This window comes from Microcebus murinus, chromosome 1 (assembly GCF_040939455.1).
Source record: "Microcebus murinus isolate Inina chromosome 1, M.murinus_Inina_mat1.0, whole genome shotgun sequence".
Lineage (NCBI taxonomy): Eukaryota > Metazoa > Chordata > Mammalia > Primates > Cheirogaleidae > Microcebus > Microcebus murinus.
In genome coordinates this window covers 135,493,176-135,518,122 of record NC_134104.1, presented here as the reverse complement: position 1 = coordinate 135,518,122, position 24,947 = coordinate 135,493,176, and the positions used below count along the sequence as shown (strand labels likewise).

Below are 24,947 nucleotides of genomic sequence, written 5' to 3'. Positions count from 1 at the left end.
AGAATTATGTATAGAATGCTTTACTTTTTCTACTCAGCATAAGTCTTTCTGCCCCTGTCACCTTTTCTTTTTTTTTTTTTGAGACAGAGTCTCACTTTGTTGCCCAGGCTAGAGTGAGTGCGGTGGCGTCAGCCTAGCTCACAGCAACCTCAAACTCCTGGGCTCAAGCAATCCTCCTGCCTCAGCCTCGCAAGTAGCTGGGACTACAGGAATGTGCCACCATACCCGGCTAATTTTTTCTATATATGTATTAGTTGGCCAATTAATTTCTTTCTATTTATAGTAGAGACGGGGTCTCGGTCTTGCTCAGGCTGGTTTCGAACTGACCTCGAGCAATCCGCCCGCCTCGGCCCCGCAGAGTGCTAGGAATACAGGCGCGCCACAGCGCCCGGCCACCTTTTTGTTTTTTGATTGGTAACATTAATTCTGATGGTTTTATGTTCTCGGAGGTTTAATTAGTTCCACTGTATTTACCTGAGTTTGACTTTCATGTCACTTTTTTACATTTCTGAAATAGGACCTTTTTTAATTAAAAAAAAAATGCTTTCAATTACACAAACCCAAGCTTTGTTATCCTATTGGGCCTACTTATTATTCAAAGTAGAGGAACATTAGGGAAGGGTTCACTGTATTCATTTAAAATCAGGTTTTGGGAGATTTAATCACCAGGTTGACACACAAATGGGCATTTAGTGTGATATTAAGATAGTATTAAGTAGGGTTCTGTGCTAGAAGAAATTGTCATGAGACCATAATTGTGGTTAAGACTGGGCTCTAGACTCCATCACTTACTGGCTCTGCCATGTTGGACTGCTTAGGAAAGTTCTTGTGCCTCCGTTTTACATCTAAATTGTGATTTAAAAAAATGACTATCAGCTGATGTGAAGAGTAAGTGAAATAAAATGAGGAACGAATTTGGATAGTGCCCAGCATAAAATTGAGCACTCAATAAATTTGGTGTTTTTCAATCTTTAAAGCTCCATAATGTCAAATATTTTTTTAAAGCTTTAATGCAATTCACAATTTTTAAACAAGCTTCAGAATTTTACAAAAGGTGAAATGACTTGTCCAAGACAACAAAACGATCTGGTGAGAGGTGTACTATACAGATCTCTGGAATCCCAGGTCACTCGTATTTTTCGCAGCATCATGCAGTACGCTTGAGCAACTGAAAAATGTTTTTATACCATATGAAAACTAGTTAGCATGTTGCGTTGATTTCTTATCAAGTTAAATCTTTGAAAGAGAATTGATTTGATTTTTAGCCCTCTGTAATTCTTGAAGTTAAACACCCCAGGATGAAGCTGTTCTTTCCCGCCAAAATTTGGGCACGCCAAGTCCAGACTTTACGGCTTTTAGGAAACCTGTGGGTAGCTCTATGGCCTTGCGAAGCGGCTGCAGCACAGCTTTAAGGCACCTTCTGCCTCCTTTCTTGCTTGCAGCGGGCTGGACCCAGCCCGTTTTGGTTGCTACAGCAACTGTGTGGCAGGCGTCATCTGTCGCTAGGCGCTGTGCACTTCGCAGCATGGCCGTTCTCTATTGGCCGAGGTGCCCGGGGTTGGAGGAAGAAGCGTCGGCATTGGCTCAGCCAGCGCCGGTTGGTAGCCTGAAGGAGGATTTGACTGAAAAACCGACGGCGCCGCTGGCCGCTGTGCCCCCGAGGTTGACGGGACCAGGAGTGGACAGGAGGGAGGGCGGGACAGGCCGAGACTGGACGGGACTCCCCGATCTGGAGCAGCAGGTGACCGTAGCAGGGGCGATGAGAAGGACGATTTGGAGATTGGCTTGAAGGAGGGACCGTCCCTCCGGCGCGGTGAGTGGTGTGGGAGCCGGGCTGCGCTGTGCCGGCGCGCGGTTTCAGGCAGGGTCTCCGGGGAGACGCCCCCGGCTCCCTGCGGAGCGGTCCTGAAGCCACGGGAGCCAGCTTCGCTCGACGAGAGGCAGCGGCAGAGGATGTGGGCTGCCTTAGGTAGATCAGTCACTGCGTGAGCCAGTCTCCCCAGAACAGATGGGTTTGTATTGGATGGATGGATGGATGGATGGATGGATGGATGGATGGATGGATGGATGGATGGATGGATGGATGGTGGGAAAGTGCCATCACAGATGTCTGATGACGCTTCCATTTCGGTAAAAGTTAAATGGAGCCTGAGTGTGTCCCTTCCAATCTGGTCAGACGCCTTTGGAGGCTAGTTCTTAAATCTCCTCTATGAGCGTCGCTTTTCTGCCTTCCCTTTAAATGGTGCCGCTCTTATTTAGCCCCTCTGCTTTCCTGCTAGCCCTGGTCTGTTGATACCTAGAAAGCCTCCACCTTGAGCCTAGCCTGCTCCTCTAAGCACCAGGCGCCAACATCTAACTGCCAGTTAACTCTACACACGTGCAACCCTAAATGCCATCTTCCCCCACCCACCCTCACCAGACTGTTACTGCCCTTGGATTCCCTGTTTTGGGTGCTATCATCCATTCAGTTATCAAAATTCACACCCCAGGCAACATCCTTGACACTTAACTGCCTTTTCCTCTGCATCTCCAACAATGATCAAGGCTATATACCTTCTTAATAAATGTTGAATCAGTTCCCACATCACCACCTCCATTCTTAGTATTTTATAATTTCCACCAGTCCCATTGCTAGTTTAAATGCCTGGCTTTCCTGATTTTGGTCTGCTTCTGTCTAACCTATCTTCCCCACCACTGTTAGGAGTGATCTTTTTAAAAAGTATATAAGGGCATTTCCCTTTCCTGCTTAAAGTCCTACAAAGATTTTTCATTACCCTAATCTATCCTTATATAGGCCATCTATCAGCAGTTCCATTTTATTTGTTCCCAGAACATGCCACATTGTCTCCTGTGTGTGGTTATCTCACCTGTTGCTCACTGCCTAGGATGGACTCTTTTTCACCCTCCCTATCCCTGCCCTCACTCCCTAATCATTCTTTGTGTGTTGCCTGATTATTTTTCTACTACTTCCTCTAGACTATCTCTTTATGAGAGACTCTCTCTGTGTGAGAGAGGACAGAGGCCATGTTTGTCTTACTATTTTTGTACTTCTAGCAGTTAGCCCAGTACAAGGCATGTAGCAGGTGCTCAACCAATACTTGTTAAATGAATGAATCTCTAAAATGAGAAGTTTTTATTTTTCATGGCATCCTTATTAGTTCCAGAAAAGTAAAAAATAACTTCCAGCCAATAAAGCTTTTGTTTATAAAAGCTGAATGTTTAATTTACAGGTTTTACTTTAATTTCAAGGCCCTTAGTTGGAAGCTGTATTTCAATGCACAGTCTGTATTTCATGCCATAGTCATTATCATGGCAGCTGTGATTATGTGGCATAAGTTTAAAAAGGGAGAGAGAGAAAACAGCATGGTTTACAAGAGCTAAGCTTTGGAGTGGTACATACATGGGTTTTAGCATTTTACCTCTGTGGCCCGTAACAAATTGCTTAGCCTCTAATCAGCTTTATCAATCTTTTGATTCAGTCAAGTGCAATTTCTTGGACACCATCCTGTCATTATACTACATATTTATTGACCATCTAGTAGGTCCAGGGCTCCATGCTAGATAAGGGCAAGGCAAAAGAAAGTACAACCTGTAAAATCCTCACCTGTAAAATGGAATGGTTGTGAATATTACATGAATTAATATGGACACATTTCTTAGAACCATGGTGGGTACATAAGAAGTACCATGCAAATGTTTGCTATTTGTGTTATGTTCTACTTAGGGCAGAGAGATAGGTAAACAGGAAAAATAAAGCAGGATAGAGGGATAGAAAGTGTCAGCTTGGAGATAGAGTCTGTGGCTTTGATTGGGGAATGACCCTTATAGTTTTGAAAAATTTGATCTTTCAGAGAAAAGGAAACTTTAAACATACTAATGTATATGCCTGGCATGTGTCATAAGAAAAAGAATATGAGCACTGAATAAAATACATGATTTTTCATTTGGCAAAATAATCCCTCATACTTATCTATAGGTCAGACTTTCCCTCATCTCAGCTAAAATCTGCAGTAGTAATAATAAAGGTCATCCATGTACTTAAATTCGTGGAGTTGGCATCCACTCACTCAGGGCTTATCTAATCTTATTTTAGGATTAGTTATAATGGACATAGATTCTAGCTTCAAAGCAGTCAGCAGAATCAAAGTGATAAAATGATAATCAATTGGCTCATATCTTGAAAAGAGACTTTGAAAAGCCCTCGTATAAAAACTAAAATAAGAACTAGAAGCAGGACAGATAAGGCACAGCAGCTGTAGCATTGACCTTGAGCCATCAGGAATTTAGTGTATTTTGCAAAACACAGGGAATTTTTAATTAATTTTGAAAGAAGTATGTATAAAGTGATATTTGTTTATTAAAGAGGTAAACATTTATCTAGAATAAAGAGAGGCAAATAGAAAGGTAGATAATGGCACCAATAAATGAGAGTTATTAGCACACAAGATTAATAGGGAGGGCTCTGCCTAACTTAAAATCCCTGCTCTGCCACCTACCAGCTATGTGACCTGGGCAAACGACTTAACCTCTCTAGGCCACATTCCCCTCATTTGTAAAATGGGGACAATAATGGCAGCCACCTATAGATTTGTTAGGAAAATATATTGGGTGATGTATGGAAAGCGCTTAGAACAGTGCTGACACAGGGTGACCACCACATAAACATTTGTTCTTATTGTAATTACTAGATATGAGATCTTGGCCATGTTACTTAACTTTTTAGTGCCTTAGTTTCTTCATCTGTTAAGTTAGAGATACAATACTACTCATAGAGTTGTTTTGAGGATTAAATAAATACCCTAAAGTGCTTATAAGAATAAGCCTTATGAGGTTTAAAAAATGAAAATAAAGACATTTGGGACATTGAAATTAAATTAAAACCTATTTTAAATTTTATGTCAAGGACTCAAAATCAGTGAATGTATACAAATGATTGAAACACAAGCTCTTCAAATGAAGTAATATTACCAATGATATTTACAACAGCTATCATAACAATAACTTATATTTCTATAGTTGTTGACAGATCTAAAGGGGTTTCACTCTATTTAGTCCCAACTACCACCTTGTCATAGGAAAATTGTTATTTCTAATTTTTGGTGGATTAGGAAACTAATAGAGAGGTCCAGGGACATTCCTGAGGTCACTCGGTGGGCAAGTGGAAGCCAGGTCTCCTCTATCACTCTCGCTCCTTTTGACTATATCCCAGTGGTGTGGCCAGAAGAATTCACATTCCCAAACTTGTAAACTCGCATCAGTGAAGACTGTCACATTCATATGGTGTCCATGTGTATGCTACACTTGATATAATGTGAATATTCAGAGTCCTTTAGGAAATTTTATTGTCCTGTTCTTATATACTTGATGTGATACATATTTAACGTGAATGGATTACTGTACATTATTTTCTTTGTGGCTTCCTTTTATTTGTATAGAGATTTTAGTCAAACCAACATTCGGTAATTGCTGGATACTGGTCAGCTGGGGCAAACTTAGCATTTGCTGATGATATGTTTTCATTATCTTTAGTCCCCCTATCTAAATAATGATAGTCCAACTATACTTGGAGCTTCCCAATCACATTTTACTTAGGATTTGTTTTTTTGTTTGTTTTTGTTTTTTGAGGCAGAGTCTCACTCTGTTGCCCTAGCTAGAGTGCTGTGGTGTCAGCCTAGCTCACGGCAACCTCAAACTCCTGGGCTCAAGCAATCCTTCTGCCTCAGCCTCCCGAGTAGCTGGGACTACAGGCATGCGCCACCATGCCTGACTAATTTTTTCTATGTATTTTTAGTTGGCCAATTAATTTCTTTCTATTTTTAGTAGAGATGGAGTCTCACTCTTGCTCAGTCTTGTTTTGAACTCCTGACCTTCAGCAATCCACTTGCCTCTGCCTCCCAGAGTGCTAGGATTACAGGCGTGAGCCACTGTGCCCGGCCTTGGATTTGTTCATTAATGAATTCATTCAGCAGTCATTTACTGAATACATCTTTTGTTGTAATCTAGGAATTATGTGCTAGATCCTGGGGATGAGCCAAAAGGCTGTCTTTCCTGTGCATAACTGGTTTACAGTAAACTAAGGGAGGTGGACATAAGTATTTATTGAATTATTGCCTGAATCTGCCTCTTCATCAAGAGCTGCAAGGTGGTGCTTGGCAGTGCTGTGACCCTGTCTAGGAGTTCAGCTCAAAGAATGGATACTTGAGTTGAGACATGAAGGACAAGCCTTCCAGGCCTTTCCGTACCAATGTAGCCATTGAGGAGAAGCAGCTCTGGGGTGGGGATTCAGGGCAAAGGGTGAGTGGCAGCTGGCTAGGGGGCCAAGGGCACCAATCACATGCAACAATGCCTCACAGGCCTTGGTAAGTCTTGTTTTTATCCTAAGAGAAATGGGAAGCCTATAAAGTCTTAATTGATCAGATTCATACCATAAAAAGAGTGCTGTTGTTGCTGTGTGGAGAACAGATTTTTTGTTGCTGTCAGGGGGAGGGAGAAATTGGAAGTTGGGAGATCATTTAAGAAGTGAGTATGGTAGTTTAGGTCAGTGGCAATGTAAGCTTGGACTAGGGTGTTAGTAGTGAGCATGGAGAGAAGTGAACAGACGAGAATTATATTTAGTAGAAAAATAGATGGGACTTCGTGACCTAGTGTTGGATATGTTGATGAGAAAGAGGAAGGTGTTATTTTTCTGAGATCTGTGTCTAAGTCTCTGTTTCAGACTATTTTATTCAAGACTGTATTGTCATTCTCCTTGCCTAATATAATTATCTCTGGTCTTCCCTGCCACTTCATGTAGTTCATTTGAATTCCATGCATGCTCTAACATTACTTCAGGTAGATTTCTCTTTATTCAAAACAATTGGCCAAAGATTAATAGAGGTGATAATAGACTAAATGAGCTGCATGTAAATGTTTTAAGTTTCTAAGAAGAAAAGCATTGCTTCCAAACTCCTTAGCCATTAGGAGTTCCACAAGCTGGCTGCAGCTTGCTTGTGGAACTTAATTTTTCTCAACATTTTGCCTTCTCCAGATTCTTCAGCTCCAACTCAACGCATCTATTCACTGTCTCCCAAAACCATTTTCAGGATCTTGCCTCCATCTCTTTGTTCTGGCATGTTGTTCACACACCCTCCCCATCCTTCTGACCCTCTTCAAGCCCCTAGTTCAGGAAGCCTTTCTATATAGTTCTTCAACCCACAGTGATCATTCTTTCCCTGATTTCTTTCAATTTGTAATCTCATTTAGAAATTATTATTATTTTTTGCTTTGTGACATTTCTGGTCTTCTTATTTAATCTATTGTATTGGGCTGAACCATTAAAATTTGTCTTTTTTAAAAAAGAGCCATTTTCAGCAGTTTCATATGATTTAGCCTACGTGCTTATGATTTCACACTCACACTGGGTTGTGGGGAGATTCTTTTTGTAGTGCCCAGTATTTTCTTGTGCACAGTCAGAGCATAGTAAATAATAAAATACACTTAAAATATGTTATTAGGTGAAATTTAAATTTATTTTATGGCTCAGAAAGTACTTCTAGTTTTTGTAGTGCCACCAAACATTACAAACATCAATTTGTTTATTCAGTATTCTTTTCACCTGTAGAAGTTATAGAAGCTTGAGTTGAATCTGTACTTACTTTATGACTTATTATAATGATAGTTAACTATTTCTTTGGAAGACATAATTGACCACGTCTTATTCAGTGCTATATCCTCAGTACCTGGCATATGCTAGGGACTCAATAAATATTTCTTGGAGTAATGAATGAATATCATTGTCATCTTTCTCTTTCTCACAAAAACAGGAAATAGAATGCAATCTTATTATGTTTGGGGTCAATGACAAAAGAGAAATTTAACTTTAGTTATTTTTGTTGACTGGTTAATATACATTCTTCATATCATTTGGACCTTCCCCCCTTTTTAATGTCATTACTTAATATGTGGGTCACAGGTTCATTTGCTGTAATATAGGCACATTATAAACTATATTATGAGTAGACCTGGGTGCTTTAGCTGCCACACAAGGCACAAACACAGCAGCATATCACAAATAAGATTGTGCAATGACAGTTGAGGGAATCCATAGAATCTACATTCATATCTGCAGATATTTCCCCTTGTAACAGAAGATATGAGTTTGAATGGGAATAAGTCGTGAAAATAAGGATATTATAGTGGTGGTATCTGTTGTCACATGTTCTGGTTAATTTTGCAGCAGCACTCTTAGATCAACTTGGGTTAGTATTAGCTAGAGGAGTGTCTATCATGATAGTAGGTGGTTAATAACTATTTGGAGGAATACGTGGGAGAGGGTCAGAATACTATTAGAATTTCTATTTTTTAAATCCCCAAATGGTTGTTTAAATATGAAACAGGAAATTGCTCAAGTATAAATTACTTGCACAAGGAAGGTGTCAAGTCTACTGACCTGGAGAAAGGCCATGCTAATAATACTTGCCCTTAACTAGGGACACATTCCTGCCTTGGACACATTCCTGTAGCAACTGTGTCTTTGTTTACTACCATATGATGATTCAAGTATATCACCTACAATATTCCACATGAGTGAACTAGGATGAATGAATGAATGAATGTTTGCAAGTGCCCCAAAGTCCAGGAGATGAAGTTGTGCAAACATCAGTTGGCTAAGGGACAATGTCAATAAGTTCTCTTTAATAAGTTCTCTTTAATAAGTTCTCTCAATAAGTCCATCTATCCTAGAGTTTTCCATTAATAATGATTGAGACCCTGAAGGTGAAGTGAGTTGTGTTCTCCTTCTACTCTTGTAAGGTGCTGTATGGCCTTGGACTCATTTTACCTCTCTGGGCCTTAATTGCCTCATCTGGTAAATGAAGGGAGCTGAATCATGGTCTGCAACTGATGGCCTGTAGATCTGTTTTGTTATCCCGTACAAGTGTTTATCTAGTTTTGTTTCGTTTCATTTTTAATGTGATTTGGAATCTCTTTTGGGGGAGTATGCCTTTTCAGGTAGGATTGAAGCTCCACTGCTCTGTATATGCTATACTACACTGCCCTTATTCATTTACACTCTGTTCCTGTGCCTGGAAAGTGTTAGACCCCTGATATTGCATGTTCTCCAAAGTTCTTTGTTGTCCTGTCTCTGTTATGCCAACTCCACACATATTTCCCACTGAAGAACAATAACAGTATAATATAAGGGATAAAATAAAGACTATAGGTTAGACTAGAGAACCAGACTTCCTTTTTGAGCTGTCATAGGTATAAGTAAGTCATATTTCTTATAGGATTTCCTAAATTTTTCCTCACTTTACTTTGAAAATGTGTGTGTGTGTGTGTGTGTGTGTTTGTCTGTCTTGTCTGTCTGCCTGTCTTATTTTCCAGCAATTTGACTAATTTAAGTTGACACTTTCTGTGCAGGATATATAGTTTTCTAGAGCACGCATAATCTGAAAAGACTAAGCACCATGTATCTATGAAATTAGATGCAAATATTCTTTGTAAAAAGAATTCTCTTTTCTCAAAGCAATTTAATTACATAACCTGCTCAAGTGAACAATGAATTTTAAGTGTTTATTTTGAAATAATTTCAACACATAAAAACTTCAGAACTAGAACAGGGAGTTCTCATATACCCTTCACTTAGCTTCCCCTAATGTTAACATCTTGCATCACCATGGTACAATCATCAAAATTAAGAAATAAACTTTTAAACGATACATTTTATCATGTTTGTCTTATTTATGGCTGCTCAATGTGCACTTTTATCTTGTTTTAACCACTTTTTCAAAGAACCACTATTAGAGGAATTTTAAGAAAAAAAAACATGTACAGTAAAGGAATTGGAAAATGGTTTTTCATTGTGCATTGCAAGTTAGTTATGTGGCTGAAAGCTCTCTAAATTCCTTTAATCTGTCTTCTTGAGCACAGACAGAACTGTAACTTGTCATCTAATGTGGAAGTTTAACCATAATTCATCAAAAGAAATAGAGACTCCTCATTGTCAGTGCAAGGAAGTTCCAACTTCCTTTTGTGGTAGGGTTCATAGCAGTCTATTTTAGTGCTTTTTCCAAATAATAAATTTGTTATAGCCAAAGTGGTGATTAACTTTAGTCATGCTAAACTTTTACTGTTATTACTTTATAAGTACTGGTTTTGGCTAGGCTCGGTGGCTCATGCCTGTAATCCCAGTAATTTGGGAGGCCCAAGCAGGAGGATTTCTTGAGATCAGGATGTTTTAGACTAGCCTGAGCAACATAGCGAGACCCTGTCTCTACAAAAAAAAACCAGAGAAATTAGCTGAGCATTGTGGTGTGTGCCTGTAGTCCAAGCTACTAGGAAGGCTGAGGTAGAAGGATCACTTGAACCCAGGAGTTTGAGGTTGTAGTGAGCTATTGTGACACCACTGCACTCTAGCCAGGGTAACAGAGTGTGACCTTGTCTCAAAAAAAAAAAAAAAGTGCTGATTTTTAAACTATTAGTGAATATAGTAAATAAAGTGGAATATTTGCAAAGACGCAACCTACATGATTAATAGGAAAAAATATATTTGTGGGAGATTTCCCATAATGATTCAAATGACTCTCTGTTTTATATTTAGTAAAGATGAGGCCACTTAAGAACCTTTTGAGCAGGTAAGGCAACCATGGAATGAAAAAGGATTTCCAGGTAGAGGATCTGAAAACCGTATCACGAATGCTCACTACATTATTTAGTTAGTGGGTTTATATTGCACTATTTAGATCAATTACAGTCAATTAGGTAATTTTACCATGGCATGGATTTCATTCTCTGTCATATGTGTTTACCCTGCAATTACCAAGAGATCACAAGCAAATGAGGTGTGTATCTCTGAGGACTTCTTTAGCATTAACCCAAATTTCAAACAATAAAAGATAGGAATTACTTTTGAGAGTTTCTTTTTTAAAATGGGTTAAAAAATTCAGTGGAGTCAGAACTGTGATTATGTCTCTACTTATCTAGGGCTATAAACAACAAACCCATTTGCTATCTCGTGAGATCTGGAAAGTTCTTTTCTCTGCCACCTGAGATAGTATACAGGTCCCATGATGGAGGTGTACAAAGCACAGACACTGAAAATTTCATTTTTTTTTTTTGACACAGGGTCTTGCTCTGTTCCCTAGGCTATAATGTAGTGGTGTATAGTGTAGCTCACTGCAACCTTATACTCCTGGGCTCAAGTGATCCAGCCTCTTGCCCCAGCCTCCCCAGTAGCTGGGACTACAGGTGTCTACCACTATACTCGACTAATATTACATTTTCTTTTTTTTGTTGTTTTTCATAGAGATGGGTCTTAATATGTTGCTCAGATTGGTCTTGAATTCTTGGCCTCAAGCAGTCCTCCTGCCTTGGTCTCGCAAAGTGCTAGGATTTACAGGCATGAGCCACTGTGCCTAGACAAGTTTCTGCTCTTAAAGTAACATGCATTTGTTTTTTATATATAATCTTTCACTACTGTACCCACTCTGTATATTTAAAAACCAAATTAAATTTCAGCTTGCCCATTAGACTAAAAAAAAATGCATGCAGGTACAAGTGTTTGTGTAGCAAGTGTTATAATCTCTTTGGCCTCATTGCATCTGTAAAATAAGTGTTAGAGAATCAGTGATTTTCTATTTTTATTTTTAGCAAAGGGATCCTTTATCCAAATGAAACTGTATACAGAACCCTGGGGAAGTAAGACTGCTTCAGTTTAAGTGGGGAGTCCACATTTAGCTTTATCTAGGGGGCCACGGTTCTCCCTTCCTGGGCTCATCCTTGCCCTCTGCTGGTTGTCGTGGAATTGACAGTCACTGTGTTAGTCCCCTTAGGCTTTGTACTTAGGGCTGAGGTTCTCAATTAAAGAATCATCTAAGGTTGCTGTGGAAGTAATTCTGTTACTTGAAAAGATAGACTTCAGTAATCTAGACCAGTGCTATTCAGGTGGTCTTCACACTGGTATGTCACTGGTCCATGAGGAGATAAGGACAGAAATTGAGAGTAAGAATTTAGAAATATTTACAGCAGGCCGGGCGCTGTGGCTCACGCCTGTAATCCTAGCTCTTGGGAGGCCGAGGCGGGCGGATTGCTCAAGGTCAGGAGTTCAAAACCAGCCTGAGCAAGAGCGAGACCCTGTCTCTACTATAAAAATAGAAAGAAATTAATTGGCCAACTAACATATATATATAAAAAAATTAGCCGGGCATGGTGGCGCATGCCTGTAGTCCCAGCTACCCGGGAGGCTGAGGCAGAAGGATCACTCGAGCCCAGGAGTTTGAGGTTGCTGTGAGCTAGGCTGACGCCACGGCACTCACTCTAGCCTGGGCAACAAAGCGAGACTCTGTCTCAAAAAAAAAAAAAAAAAAAAAGAAATATTTACAGCAATTCGACATCACCATGGCATCCAAGCACATGATCCGTGGACTTGTCTCACTGAACAAGATTTGAACAAAAAGTATCAGTCTCAGATTGTAAATAATAAAAAAAAAAACTTCTTTACCACAGTTTCAGAAGCACCGTGATGAATATTATCTTACATAGAACTGTAACTGTCCTGCTAATGACTAAATAATTTATGAATACATTCAGAATTATTGCAACATTACACATGCTCATCAATTGATCTGATTTAGAAAAGAGCTTTGTGAGATTTGTTGAACTAAAGGAGTAATGACACAGTTTTCTTTAAAAATGATCCCTTACCCATGGATCCATTTATTAGGTCTTGCATTCAATAAATATTTATTATTTGCCTATCTTGTGTCTGGTGAATAAGAGAATCCCAATGCCCCCCGGCCTTACGTGGTGATCAGGCAATTGCAATATTGAATGTATAGGTTCGCAATATGGGGAATATCAGCTTCTCTGGGAGCACTAAGAAGGATCACTGGACTTGGGAAGTCAGAGGAAGCTCTAAGCCTAAAAATAAATAACTATTAAAAAGCAAATAACTGGGCCGGGCGCAGTGGCTCATGCCTGTAATCCTAGCACTCTGGGAGGCAGAGGCAGGCGGATCGCTCAAGGTCAGGAGTTCAAAACCAGCCTGAGCAAGAGTGAGACCCCCATCTCTACTAAAAATAGAAAGAAATTAATTGGCCAACTAAAAATATATATAGAAAAAATTAGCCTGGCATGGTGGCACACACATGCCTGTAGTCCCAGCTACTTGGGAGGTTGAGACAGAAGGATCGCTTGAGCCCAGGAGTTTGAGGTTGCTGTGAGCTAGGCTGATGCCACAGCACTCTAGCCCAGGAAACATAATGAGACTCTGTCTCAAAAAAAAAAGGAAAACAAAAAGCAAATAACTGTTAGACTTTGGTAAAAATAACTTGTCACTCTTTACAGATTATGACACAAATATTTTTTGAGTGCTTATACTGTGCTTGCAATGTGCCATGCATTGTTCTATGTGTGGGGATATATTTTTAGATGAAACAGACACAAGTCTCTGCTGTGTAGGGCTTAGGAGCTACTTCAAGGAAACCAATGAATGGCTAAGAGGATTTCTGGTGTTGATGAGCTCCAGGGGGAAAAAAGCAGGGTGCTGTGGTAAGTATCAGTGCGTGGGTGCGACTATGCTGCAGAGGTTCATCAGAAGAGCCCTCACTTAGCAGGGGACATCTGAACTGAGAACTTCAAGGATACAAAGGAGCCAGCCTGAGAATATGAGAGGGGAACAGCAGGCAGCACCTGCCAAGGCTCTCAGGCAAAAATAAGGTTGGCATATTTGTGCTATTATAATAGAATACCCCAGACTGGGTAATTTATAAAGAATAGTTCTGGAGGTTAGGCTAAGTCCAAGATCAAGGTGCCAGCAAGTTTGGTGTCTGGTTAGTACCTGATCTCTGCTTCCAAGATGGTGTCTTGAATGCTGCATCCTCTGGAGGGGAGGAACACCTTCTTGCATGGCAGAAGAGCGAAAGAGCAAAGAGAGAACCTGCTCCTGAAAGCCCTTTTCTAAAGGCACTAAACCCACCCATGAGGTCAGAGCCTTCATGGCCCACTCACTTCTCAGAGGTTCCCACCTCTTAATACTGCTACAATGGCAATTAAATTTCAAGATGAGTTTTGGAAGGGACAAACATTCAAACTATAGCAGTTGGCATGTTTGTGGGTTCATTGTTTTCCCTAGAAAGCCAGCATGGCTAAAGTGGAGTAAGCAAGAGGGAGAGGGCAGGAGGCAAGCTCAGACAGGTGAAAGTCATGATTAAAAGCCAAGTGCAATAGAAGACCACAGAAAGGTTGTAAGCCACAGAGTGGCCTGATCTGATTTACATTTTGAAATAATCCCTCAGGTTCCTGTGGATGTAGATGCAGTGAGGGGGCTATTAACAGTGATCCAGCCTAGAGAAGATGGCAGCTGGAGTAGGGTGATGGCCGTGGGAGTGGAGAGAAGGGAAAGCTGTCTAGTTTTGCTGGTAGCTTGAATATGGGAGGTAGAGAAAGGAGAGGGATCAAGAATATCACCTGAACTTTTGTGTAGAGAGGGAGGGTGGTGCCAGTTCCTGAGATGGGGAGCTCTAGGGGAATTTGGTACTGGGGAAAGGTTGAGAGTTCCGTGTGGGCATGTTAAATTTGGGATACCCATTAGATACCCAGATGGTGACTTTGTGAATTCAGCAGGTCAGGGGTGGACGTAGAAATTTAGAATTACAAATGATATGTAAAACCATGGAACTACAAGAGATCCCTTAGTAAGAGGGGTTAGATAGAGAAAAGAGAGGGCCAAGGACTGAACCAGCTACTAGGCCAGAAGGACATGCTAGCGTCTGGAGAGGTCAAGCAAAGGGAGGAGGAAATTTAACTCAGTAGTGGAGAGCCCTTGCAGTAGGCTCTGTCTGCTCAGTTTGTGTCCATAGCAAAGATTCTTGTACTCTCTTTATCTCTTCCACACCGAATCAGTGATCCGGATATTGTGGGCACTCTGTCCAGAGCCTCTCTGATCCCTTATGACTCTCTGTGTCCTGGGCATTGGCTTCAGTGTTCTTTTGCTTCTAACCACCATCTCCTGTGTCTCTTTACTTAGAGGACTGCGCCCAAGCTACTAGAGTCTCTGTACCCCCAGGCACTCCTGTTAGGATCGAAGCTACAGGAATATGAGAACCAGGCTCCCTTTTTTCAGATTTAGACAACTTGGAGGCATAATCTCCACTCCAGAGTTGATTCAGTGTAGAATCAGACTGAAGCTACCCTCTGGAGAGCTTTTGCCTTACTTAGCTAGCATCCCTTGCCTGACCTCTATTGGGAACACTTCCTTAATAGGTTATCAGCCTCGGGGCATCTTAAGATGTGAACTGCGCTTCCCACCTCCCTCCATTTTGTATTGTAGACATTAGTATAGTGTAATCTTTATTGTTAATTTAAAAAAGGGTTATAATAAATATTTTAAAGCATTCCCAACTTCTCAAAGTTTTTTTTTCAGAATAGTTGCCATTTTTGCTGCCATTAAGTGGAAAAGGATTTTTTTTTTTTGTTTTTTTTTTTTTTAGAGACGGGGTCTCGCTCAGGCTGGTTTTGAACTCCTGACCTTGAGCAATCCGCCCGCCTCGGCCTCCCAAAGTGCTAGGATTACAGGCGTGAGCCGCCACGCCCGGCCAGGATTTTGTTTTTTATCCTAAAGGCAACTGTCTGTTTCTACTGAGACAATTTATTTACTCTTTAATTAAGTGAAACATTTCCAGAGAGTTGTCTGTATTCACTCTTCCAGCTCACAGAGTACATGTTAATCTCAAACTGATAAAACTATTAGATGATTATTTTCTATTCACACAACCAGCCAATAAAATTATGGAGATTAAGCAAGAAAATAAGAAAGGATGTTTACCAGGGTTTGACAGTTGTAAATGCAATCTCCTTCTAGCACCAGAAGCTTGTGAGCTTTTCCACACATCCTAATGTGTACATCATTGGGGCTTTCAACTCCGACTTCTACAACAGTCTGTAACTATGGTTTGAGCAGGAATTTGAAGACAATGGCAGGCCAGTGTATCTATGTAGAATTTTCTTTCTGTCCTTGAGGGAAAAGTAAAATTAGGTTCTATTTACTTTGACTGGATTTTTATTTTAGAACTTTTGGGGCATTTTAACATTTATACATTAAAAGCACTTGGATCTTTTGCTTTTAAACACTAATTTACAGATCCTCCATTCTTCATACCTCCACCTTCTCTTCCTTCCTCCTTCCCTTCTTCTTCCTTTTTTTAAGAGTAAAACATATGCTAAAATCAAACTTCTATCCCAAGCATCTCATGACACAGGCTTTAAAGTTCATAAGTGGGTTTTTCTTTACTTGTGGTAGAAACTTGTGATAGTTTCTTTTACCTTTATCAGTTTTAAGTCTGAGATTCGGCATGTTCAATGGTATTTGTTGAATGAAGGAATCCATGGTGTTATATCCTAGGTACAATCCTGAAGTATTGATGTTGTGCCTTTTCTTCTTGTGCACCTGTGACAAAAGCCTTGGTCTCCAACTCTTATTTCCAGCTCAACTATTTGCCACCAGTATGACAACTATATTGGGAAAATCATTTTTAATTTCTTAGATAAACTGTCTTTGTGTATTTCATAAAATTAAATTTCACTGGATTCTTTTGCAGTGAAACATCTATTGGCACATTCCTTTTCCCTCTAAATACCTCTAAAACACTTGGATTTTGACCACAGATTTCACAATACATTGAGGCATGCAGTTATGAGGCAATATTGCATGCTTTTTCATGTCTGAACAATACATTGAAGTCAAACTGAAGCACAGTTGGAAAATTTTACATCCAATCAAATTAAACCAATAGTAGATTTAATTTTATATTTGCTGTGTAATTGAAAGTATGGGTATCTTCAATTTTCTTTTTCTATTCTGGAATTTAAAACAATTGAATTATTAATAGGAATTGTTAAAAAAAAAAAAAAAGCAAGCATAAATTGTTCTTTTTCCATTGGTGAACCCATACTTATCTTTCAAATCTGGATGGGAAATAGTATTAAAATTGATCTTAGGAAGGGTGACCATGATGACAAAGCTTAATTCAGAAGATTGAAGTGCCTATTTGCTGTATTTCCAGGTGGGCCAGCCTCACTGGCAGATGGTTGGGTGAGCTCAGAATCTGTGCAAGACTGGCCCAAGTTTTCCAGAAGAGCTTCTGACTGGACTTGACCCATGTAGGGTTTCAGGTAGCAGCTCACAAGCTTTAGGAATTCTGGAAATTCTCCAACATTTTGTAGTTACTCTCAACACTGAGGGTTTATTTGTGAGTGGGTGAGGTTTTCTCTGGGACTCTTAGGGAAATGACTCATGGTGAGGGAGAAATCCTCTAAATTGGGAATCTTGTGGAGAAAGACAAGTGAGATGGCATAAAAGCATCAGTTTAACTTTAAGTATTTGATTTATATATATGTGTATAAGTAAAGTTCTAAAATAAAAATCCAGTCAAAATAAATAGAATCTAATTTTATTTTTCCCTCAAGAACAGAAAGAAAATTCTGCGTAGACACATTGGCCTGCTGTTGGCTTCAAATTCCTGCTCAAACCATAGCTACAGACTGTTTTACAAGAAGGAAATGAAAGCCCCATGTATGTATATATTGTTCTGATATGCAGAACAATACTTGTCGTAGCAATGGGTCAGAATACTTGAAATCAAGGATGACCCAGAAAATATAGGCTCATGGGCTACTATTATTATAAACTATATCCTAAATAAATAGTAAATGGTACTGATATTAACACTTTTATTATTGTATTAGAAATAAATGTTAGTTTTTGCATGTTTAATTAGATGTTATATGTGAATTTTGTCCAGATTAATTGAGAATATTTTGGTTTGCACAACCCAACTGAAGTTTTCCTTCCTATTTGCTTTGAAAGGAATGCGATGTTAATTCTGAGGCATTGATATGTTTTACAATGCCTGATCAAGACAAAAAGGTGAAGACCACAGAGAAGTCAACTGATGAAAAACAGCAAGGAATCACCATCAGGTAATCCCATACTGAATGTTTGCTAATTATTAACTTAGGCAGTGGCTACAGTACATATTTAATGGCTTTTTGAGAAATAGAGAAGACTCGTGACAACTGGTTATAGTGTTTACTAGAATGTTTGATCATTTCTAGATTTCTAAAGGAAATGTTTAGTGTTTACAAGGTTCAGTCTATAAAAGCAGGCCTCCAAGTGGCAATGCCATTGTGGTTAACATGACTTTGTTCACCTGGAGCCTTCTGTGGGTTGACATTGTGTTATTCTTTCTTCTAGGGATTATTCAGATCTTAAAAGACTTCGGTGCCTTTTGAACGTTCAATCAAGCAAACAACAGGTAGTGTTTTCAAAGGATGTTCATGCAATAATAAAAGAGAAATCACATGTTTCTGAAGGGATCCATTTAGCATCTTTATGAGCGACAAGTCTGCTTTTCGTTGTTTTTTCTCAGATCTTTTCCCTTTCTTCATTTGGCTGTTGTTCTCATACCTGGCTCAGGCTCTGCCAAGATTTGGCATCTACAGTCTTCTCATTCTTCTCTGAGACTGGGCTCTGCTTTATCCTGTGCTTATCACCCTGTGTCCTAATTAGCAAAGCTTTTCCTTTTCAGGAAACAGTGTACTCTTTTATTGAATGCCCAACATTTGGCTCTTCAGAGCTTTAGGGAAATTGGTTTTACCAAAGCACTGTTTACCATATTTTCCTCCTTCTCTCCAACCCCTCCCAATCCTGCCCTCTTGCTATAGAATCACTCTTGAGGCTTGCTGCAAATTATACCTCACCAAAAAGAGGGGAGAGGAGTGAGTTCTGGCTATTTTTATATTTTTATTAGACAGAGAAGGAATGGGTACTTCTGCCTGAATTTATCTCCAAACTTTTGTTTTTGGTTTTGCTTCTGTAAGGCTTTGGAAAGTCATGAGATTAGAGTCCATAAATGGAGGTTTGGGGAAAACAAAGCAGTGCTAATAATAATGATAATAGCAGAGATTTATTTAGCACTGTCAACTAGTAAATGGCAGGGATGGGACTTGAACCCTGGTAGTCTGGCTCCAAAGTCTGCTACTTATTTAAGTAAACTAGTTTAATAGCTCATGTGGTTGGTAATTAAGCCATGATGATTTTTGTTATATCAACCAAACCTACCAGAGAACTATAGCATTTTAATCTATTTTTTTTTATACTGGAGAATGACTCTCTTATGATTTGATGGCATATAAACCCTCAATAATGATGGTTCATATTTAAGGAACACTTACTATGTGCCTGATGCTTTACCTACATCATCCTGCTTAACAATTACAGCTCTCACTTTTACAGATGAGCAAACTAGGGGCACAGAAAAATTAAGTGACTTTCCTAAGATTATACAACCTGCTAATGGTAGAGTACAGTTCTGAACCCAAACACCCTGTCTTTGTAATGCGTGCCTCTAACCACTGAGATAACTTTAAAATGACTTGGGAAATTAAAGTTCAAAAACAAGTTGGGCGAACACTGACTCTGAGTAAACATGGCCTTAAAGTATCTTTTCTCCTCTGAGCCCCTTCTTCTGTGTTAGTGCTACAACTCCCCGGGAGCAATTTTCTTTTTGTCTACCTAGTTCAGCAGTCATCCTTACTGTTGTCTCTCTCCATTATACTAAATTAATCTTCCTGGCTGACTGCCCACAAACCTGCATGAATGATTGTCCCAAATCAAGCCCACTTCCTTCAAGAGGTAAGCAAGATGACTCAGCATACAGCGCTGCTTGTATCTTCTGCATTTTTTTTTTTTTTTACTATTTCCTTCTCCCAAATTTCTTTCTTATAAAATCTTACCTATTTCCAAGACCCAAATCTAATGACCCCACCTCCACGTATCTTTCTTTCTCGATGTAATCCCCCTCTTCTCAAGGCTCCTTCTTTTATTGGTATAGCATTATTTTCTCCCCGGCTTTGGAATCTCTTGTCCACATGTCTTATTTCCTGACAAGATCATACATTTCCCAATGTTTAGCAACTTTGACTTTTGCCTCTGGTTCATTGTTTACTCATATACCTGGTGAGTTCTTGGCCAGTTTTTGCTAAATTGAATTGTAACTTGAGAATTGGGTTACCATGTGAATATGTATAACCTCCTGGCCAGGGCAAAAGAGACACCAGTAGCATTTTTTTTTGGTGGCGGGGAGGGGGCTCTAATTTTCCAACTTTGAAGTTCATGTTGACCATATTTAGTGTATCCTTTTTCAATACCACTATGTATTAACACTTGACAGTCTTAAAATTAATTTAATGATTTTCTTCCCTTTAACCAATCTTAGAACCAGCAATCTATTGTCTGACAGTTTCAATATCTTTTTGTAAAATATTTCACATGTACAAAATACATATTTGTAATGCTTGAATTATTCAGAAAGATGGTTTAAGAAAAAATAAAAATAACTGCCCTCAATTGGATGAAAGTCCTGAGGTTCACAAAATTCATGCCTAATTCTGTTTATAATACTTTCATGCACTTGTAATTTTGAAATAATAAATATTATTCTGAGTACCCTATTATCCTTTTGATAAAAAATGTGGAGACATTTATAGGAGAAGGAAGATACTGAATAACTCAAGAATTTATTTATGCCTTGCTTGTTCCAGAAAGAAAGGAGCTTATAAAGATACAGAAAGTATGACAAGTTATTGTAAATTAAAACCAGGGCCAAAAATAAAAGAAAAACAAGGGTTGGGAGCAAAGTAGAGTTAGGGTCAGGCAGAAATGCTCAACAAAATATGCAAGTGGGCCACACTTTTGGCTCTGAAATTTTCAACAGTCGGTTTGAAAAGGGAAGCCTGAAATTAAGACCCACTCACCTGAATTTCTGCTCTAACAAGATGTGGCCTGTTTTTTGCAAATGGGCCAACATGGCCAATTATGGGTTACAGAGGAAGTCTACCTTGTGGGTTTTAGGTGGAGAGTGCAGAGAACTGAATGCCCTTCCTCTGAATCTCTAATGAGCCAGGCTACTTCCCTCATTGTTCCATTGTGTTCCAGTGTTGTACTTTTGCTCTTTGTCCTGATTGTATTTTCTGAGTATTTCTGTATATCTTTCTTCACCGCATTAGAGTCTGCCATTCTGTAGGAAAGTCCCACAGTGTGGGGACAGAATTGGGGACAGAGACACATGGAGGCAGAGAGGTCCCCTTCAACCTAAGCAAGGTTAGAATGATCATAATAACCTAGTAAAACCAAATAATGCAAGAAAAAGGTCTGCTCTAGGGTTGTTGTGGCAAAATTACAAAGCTGATGTAAGATTTCACCTAAGATTTTCACAAATCTTGAAGCAATCTACTTAGAGTAGGAACTCAGATTTTTTTCCCCTATGTGTAGAGCCACAGGAAGTTTAAAATTCATTTGCAATTTAAAAAGAAAGATGGAAGAAATAAAAATATTAGTTCATTAAGGGCCCATTAATTGCCTGGCAATTTAAGAGGTTTTGATAGATGCTATGGAAAGAAAACACAGGAGCTGTGGTGGTTCTTGTGAGACCAGGCATAGGCACTGATAATTAAGATATAGGGCAAGACATGATCCCAGATTAATGGTATGTGCAGTAGGTATATGCATTTTGAGGAGGAAAAGGAGGCTACTTTTAGCTTAAGTGACAGGGAAGGAGATGGTTTTTGATAAATGGGCTAGTTTTCCATCAGTGGAATTGATGGAAAAGGCATTCTAGGTAAAGTGAGTAAAATAATCAAGTATCTGAAGGAAGGAAAATGACAAGTATTTAACGAAAATGGTAAATACACATTTCTATTTGAAGTAGTGATAAATAAAGCTAGAAGACACTGTGTAGTGTATGAAGGCCCATCTATTATTATAATTTTTTATGTGATCCAATAAGAAATAGAGAATGTAGAAATTTCCAAGTGGAAGTGACATGATCACACTTTTTAGGAAGGCCCTGAATGATGCAGCCTTTCCTTCAATCTTATCTCTTTCCTTTCCACTCATATCGTTTGAGCTACACAGATACTTTCCAGTTTCTAGAGCATATGCCATTCTTCTCTGCCTTCCAGTCTGTGTGATGATCTGCCTGGGATACTCTTAACATTCTGCTGTACGACCTGCCCTGTCTCTCCTTTGCTTTCCACCACAACAAAGCCTTGTTTACTAATTTTGCAGCATGTTTCTCATGCTTGTTGTTTACTGTGACACTCCCTTCCTCACTGTGGGACTATAAACTCCTTGAAGTCAGAGGCCATGGCTATTCTTCTTATCATATACCTAATGTCTCACACAATGGTGCATGATGTATCTGCAACAGATGTGCTGAATGGACTAACTCATCCAGAGATGGTTTGCCAGATGAATTAGTTTAGCAAAGAGACTGGGGGTAAAGTGAGCATTCTTTCTACAGTTTCACATTTGAATACCTACTGTATGTCAGGCTCTGTGAGAAGTGCTAAGAACACAATGATACATAGATGTGGGGCTGCCCTCAGAGTAGCTGAATTCAAGGGGAAAAGGCTGATGTGTAAAGTAGACATTGTACTAGACTGTGATAAGTTTTGTAAGAGAAGTAAGCATCATATGGCCACCAGAGAGGGAGTGAATATCTCTACCCAGGAAAGCTTGGGCAGGTGCTCATCGGGAGGCTGTGTGAGCTGATCCCTGACACATGCCCAGGTGTACAGATGTCAGACACACAGTTTCTAAGGAATTGGGGAGCCAGGAGAAAAGGCTTTGGGTTTTGAACCAGATTCTGAACTTACAGTGCTTTTATGTGAAGAGTGCTTGGTTGGTTCAAGATTCCTGCTAAGTTCTTGGTCTTTGCAACTATAGATGCCTAGCCCATTTTATCTACCCAGTCTTCATGAGTTGATTTCCAATACTAGCTGCCTGCTCTGCCCACAAATGCAATGGCTGCAAGCTCCTGCAGTCTTCTGACCATCTCCCTTGTGTGGCCTGGGCTTGCTTTCTCTGTGCTGGCTATCTAATCTCTTACAAACGGTATTCTGGGAGTTGTGCTAATGGCAAGAGCGTTTGAAATCCCTTGGGCCTGGACAAACTGCTTCCTGTTTGCTGTATGTCATGACATTTCGTGTATAACACAGGAAAACTTTCTTGTTTCTGTGACTTCATGTTCAATATCATTTGGGTTATCAGTTCACATTTCGAACTCACCTAATTTGTAATGACAAATTTTATTCGTTTACGAAGTTCATCTGAAGATTAAAAGAGTATTTATGAAGCACTTAGAACTATGCCTGGCATGTAGCAAATGCTTTATAAATAGTAACTAATTTAATTTTCATAATAACTCTGAGTTACATACTATCATTAATATTTCTTTTTTAGTGATGTAGAAACTGATGCACAGAGAGATTAAGTAAATTTTCCAATATTATGCAGCTAGCTAACTGTCAATTTAAACCCAGGGAATCTAGCCAGGGAATTTATTTTCTTAACCACTAAGCATTGCTGCCTCAAGTGCCTATCATATTGTACTGTGGTCATTGTAGACTAGCTGACTGATCTGAGGTAGAAAGGTAGTTTCGCAGAAATGGAAGATTATTAATATTTTGAGAATTCAACTGTGGCTGGCATACAATGATGAAGGATTTTGTTTTTGCTAGCTATCTAACAATGTCCTTATTATAATGACTACCTTCTGGGAAGTCTGGCGTATTCTCTTTGTATAAGGAAATGATGTCTTTATACTGTTTCATACTATCAAATATTTTAATGGAATAAGATAATAAGTACAACACATTATAGCTTTATTTGATAATTATAAAGAATGAAATAATTTACTGAAAAATGAATCTTTTATTTTGTTATATTATGCTTTGCTTAGCTCTTCTATCATAATTTAGTAAATTTTAGAACATTCCTCACTTGTACTTCGGAAAAATTAGAGTATTTGTCCCGTGCTCGACTTTACTGTAGTGCTAGAAACAAATCTCAGGGTTATCTCAACTATAGGTGAATATTGCTAAGTGAAACTGCTTGAATACTGATAACTATATATCATTTATTATATGAATAATTAACTAGTTTATTATATGAATAATTACTATGTGTAAGTGGACACATAGTTGTTACAGTTAAATTTTTACTTATGGTGAATTCTGTAATATATTTGAATGTCTTTTATAAATATGATTGAGTAATCATGATGTTCAGAGTGATTAAAAGTGATAAAACCTTGGCTAGCAGTGTGTATACTTGGTAAATGATGACTCATTCTCAATTTGGACACTCCATTCTATAGCAAAGTATTCTACCTGGATTCAGGAACTATTTAGTCTGGGTGCACATTTGAATCACATGAGAAGCTTCGAAAACTCCTCTTTCCCAAGCCTCCTGTATTCCTAGCACTATTTTAGGTACTGGGGAAATAGCATTGAACAAAAAACCCAGGTAATTTCCTATTTGTGTCCAGGTAACATTATAATCAAGGGAGACTGAAAATCCATAAATAACTGTAAGATATGACAAGTGGTATTACATGCTATGAAGAAAAATAAAGCAGAAAAAGGTAGAGAGAGTAAATGTTTAGGTCAAAGATACTGAAATCTGGGAGAACCCCTACATTTGACATGGCTGGCATCTTAATTATTGGCCTGGGAAAAGGCTTGTCCTCTGCATCCTCTCCTCTCCCTCCTCCCATTTTGTTACTTTCTTTATCCTGTGCTGAATTGTGATCCTCACGTACTCTGTGCTTCTATTTCTGTAGCTTCCAGCCATTAACTTCGATAGTGCCCAAAATAGCATGACGAAGTCTGAGCCCGCCATCAAGGTGGGTGGACACAGAGTTCGAGGTCAGTGGCATGAGTCCACAGAAGCTGTTGAACTTGAAAATTTTAGGTAAGAAATCCAGTATCTCCCTTGCCTTCAGCAAACTATTCTAGTTAGCCCAAAGTTTTATTTATCACAAGAGCTAAAATTGAAAACATGTTTCAAAATTTACCATGGAGATTCTTAATATTTTTACTTAGTGCTTAAAACATTCCGAGAAACAATG

General features: G+C 39.1%; 1 protein-coding gene across 2 annotated transcripts in view; it reads left to right on the top strand.

Moving 5' to 3' along the window:
- Positions 1–1,673: 1,673 nt before the first annotated feature.
- Positions 1,674–24,947, top strand: part of NEK10 (NIMA related kinase 10) — a 228,985-nt gene continuing 205,711 nt past the window's right edge. Inside the window, exons 1-5 of one of the 2 annotated variants that reach the window (XM_076005874.1) lie at positions 1,729–1,813; positions 17,448–17,548; positions 17,843–17,955; positions 18,230–18,290; positions 24,660–24,790. In XM_076005874.1, the coding sequence (XP_075861989.1) occupies positions 17,882–17,955; positions 18,230–18,290; positions 24,660–24,790 (266 nt within the window). In that variant the 5' untranslated portion in view covers positions 1,729–1,813; positions 17,448–17,548; positions 17,843–17,881. Of the gene's footprint in view, positions 1,814–17,447; positions 17,549–17,842; positions 17,956–18,229; positions 18,291–24,659; positions 24,791–24,947 lie in introns of both variants that reach the window. The other variant, XM_076005870.1, reaches the window with a different exon arrangement.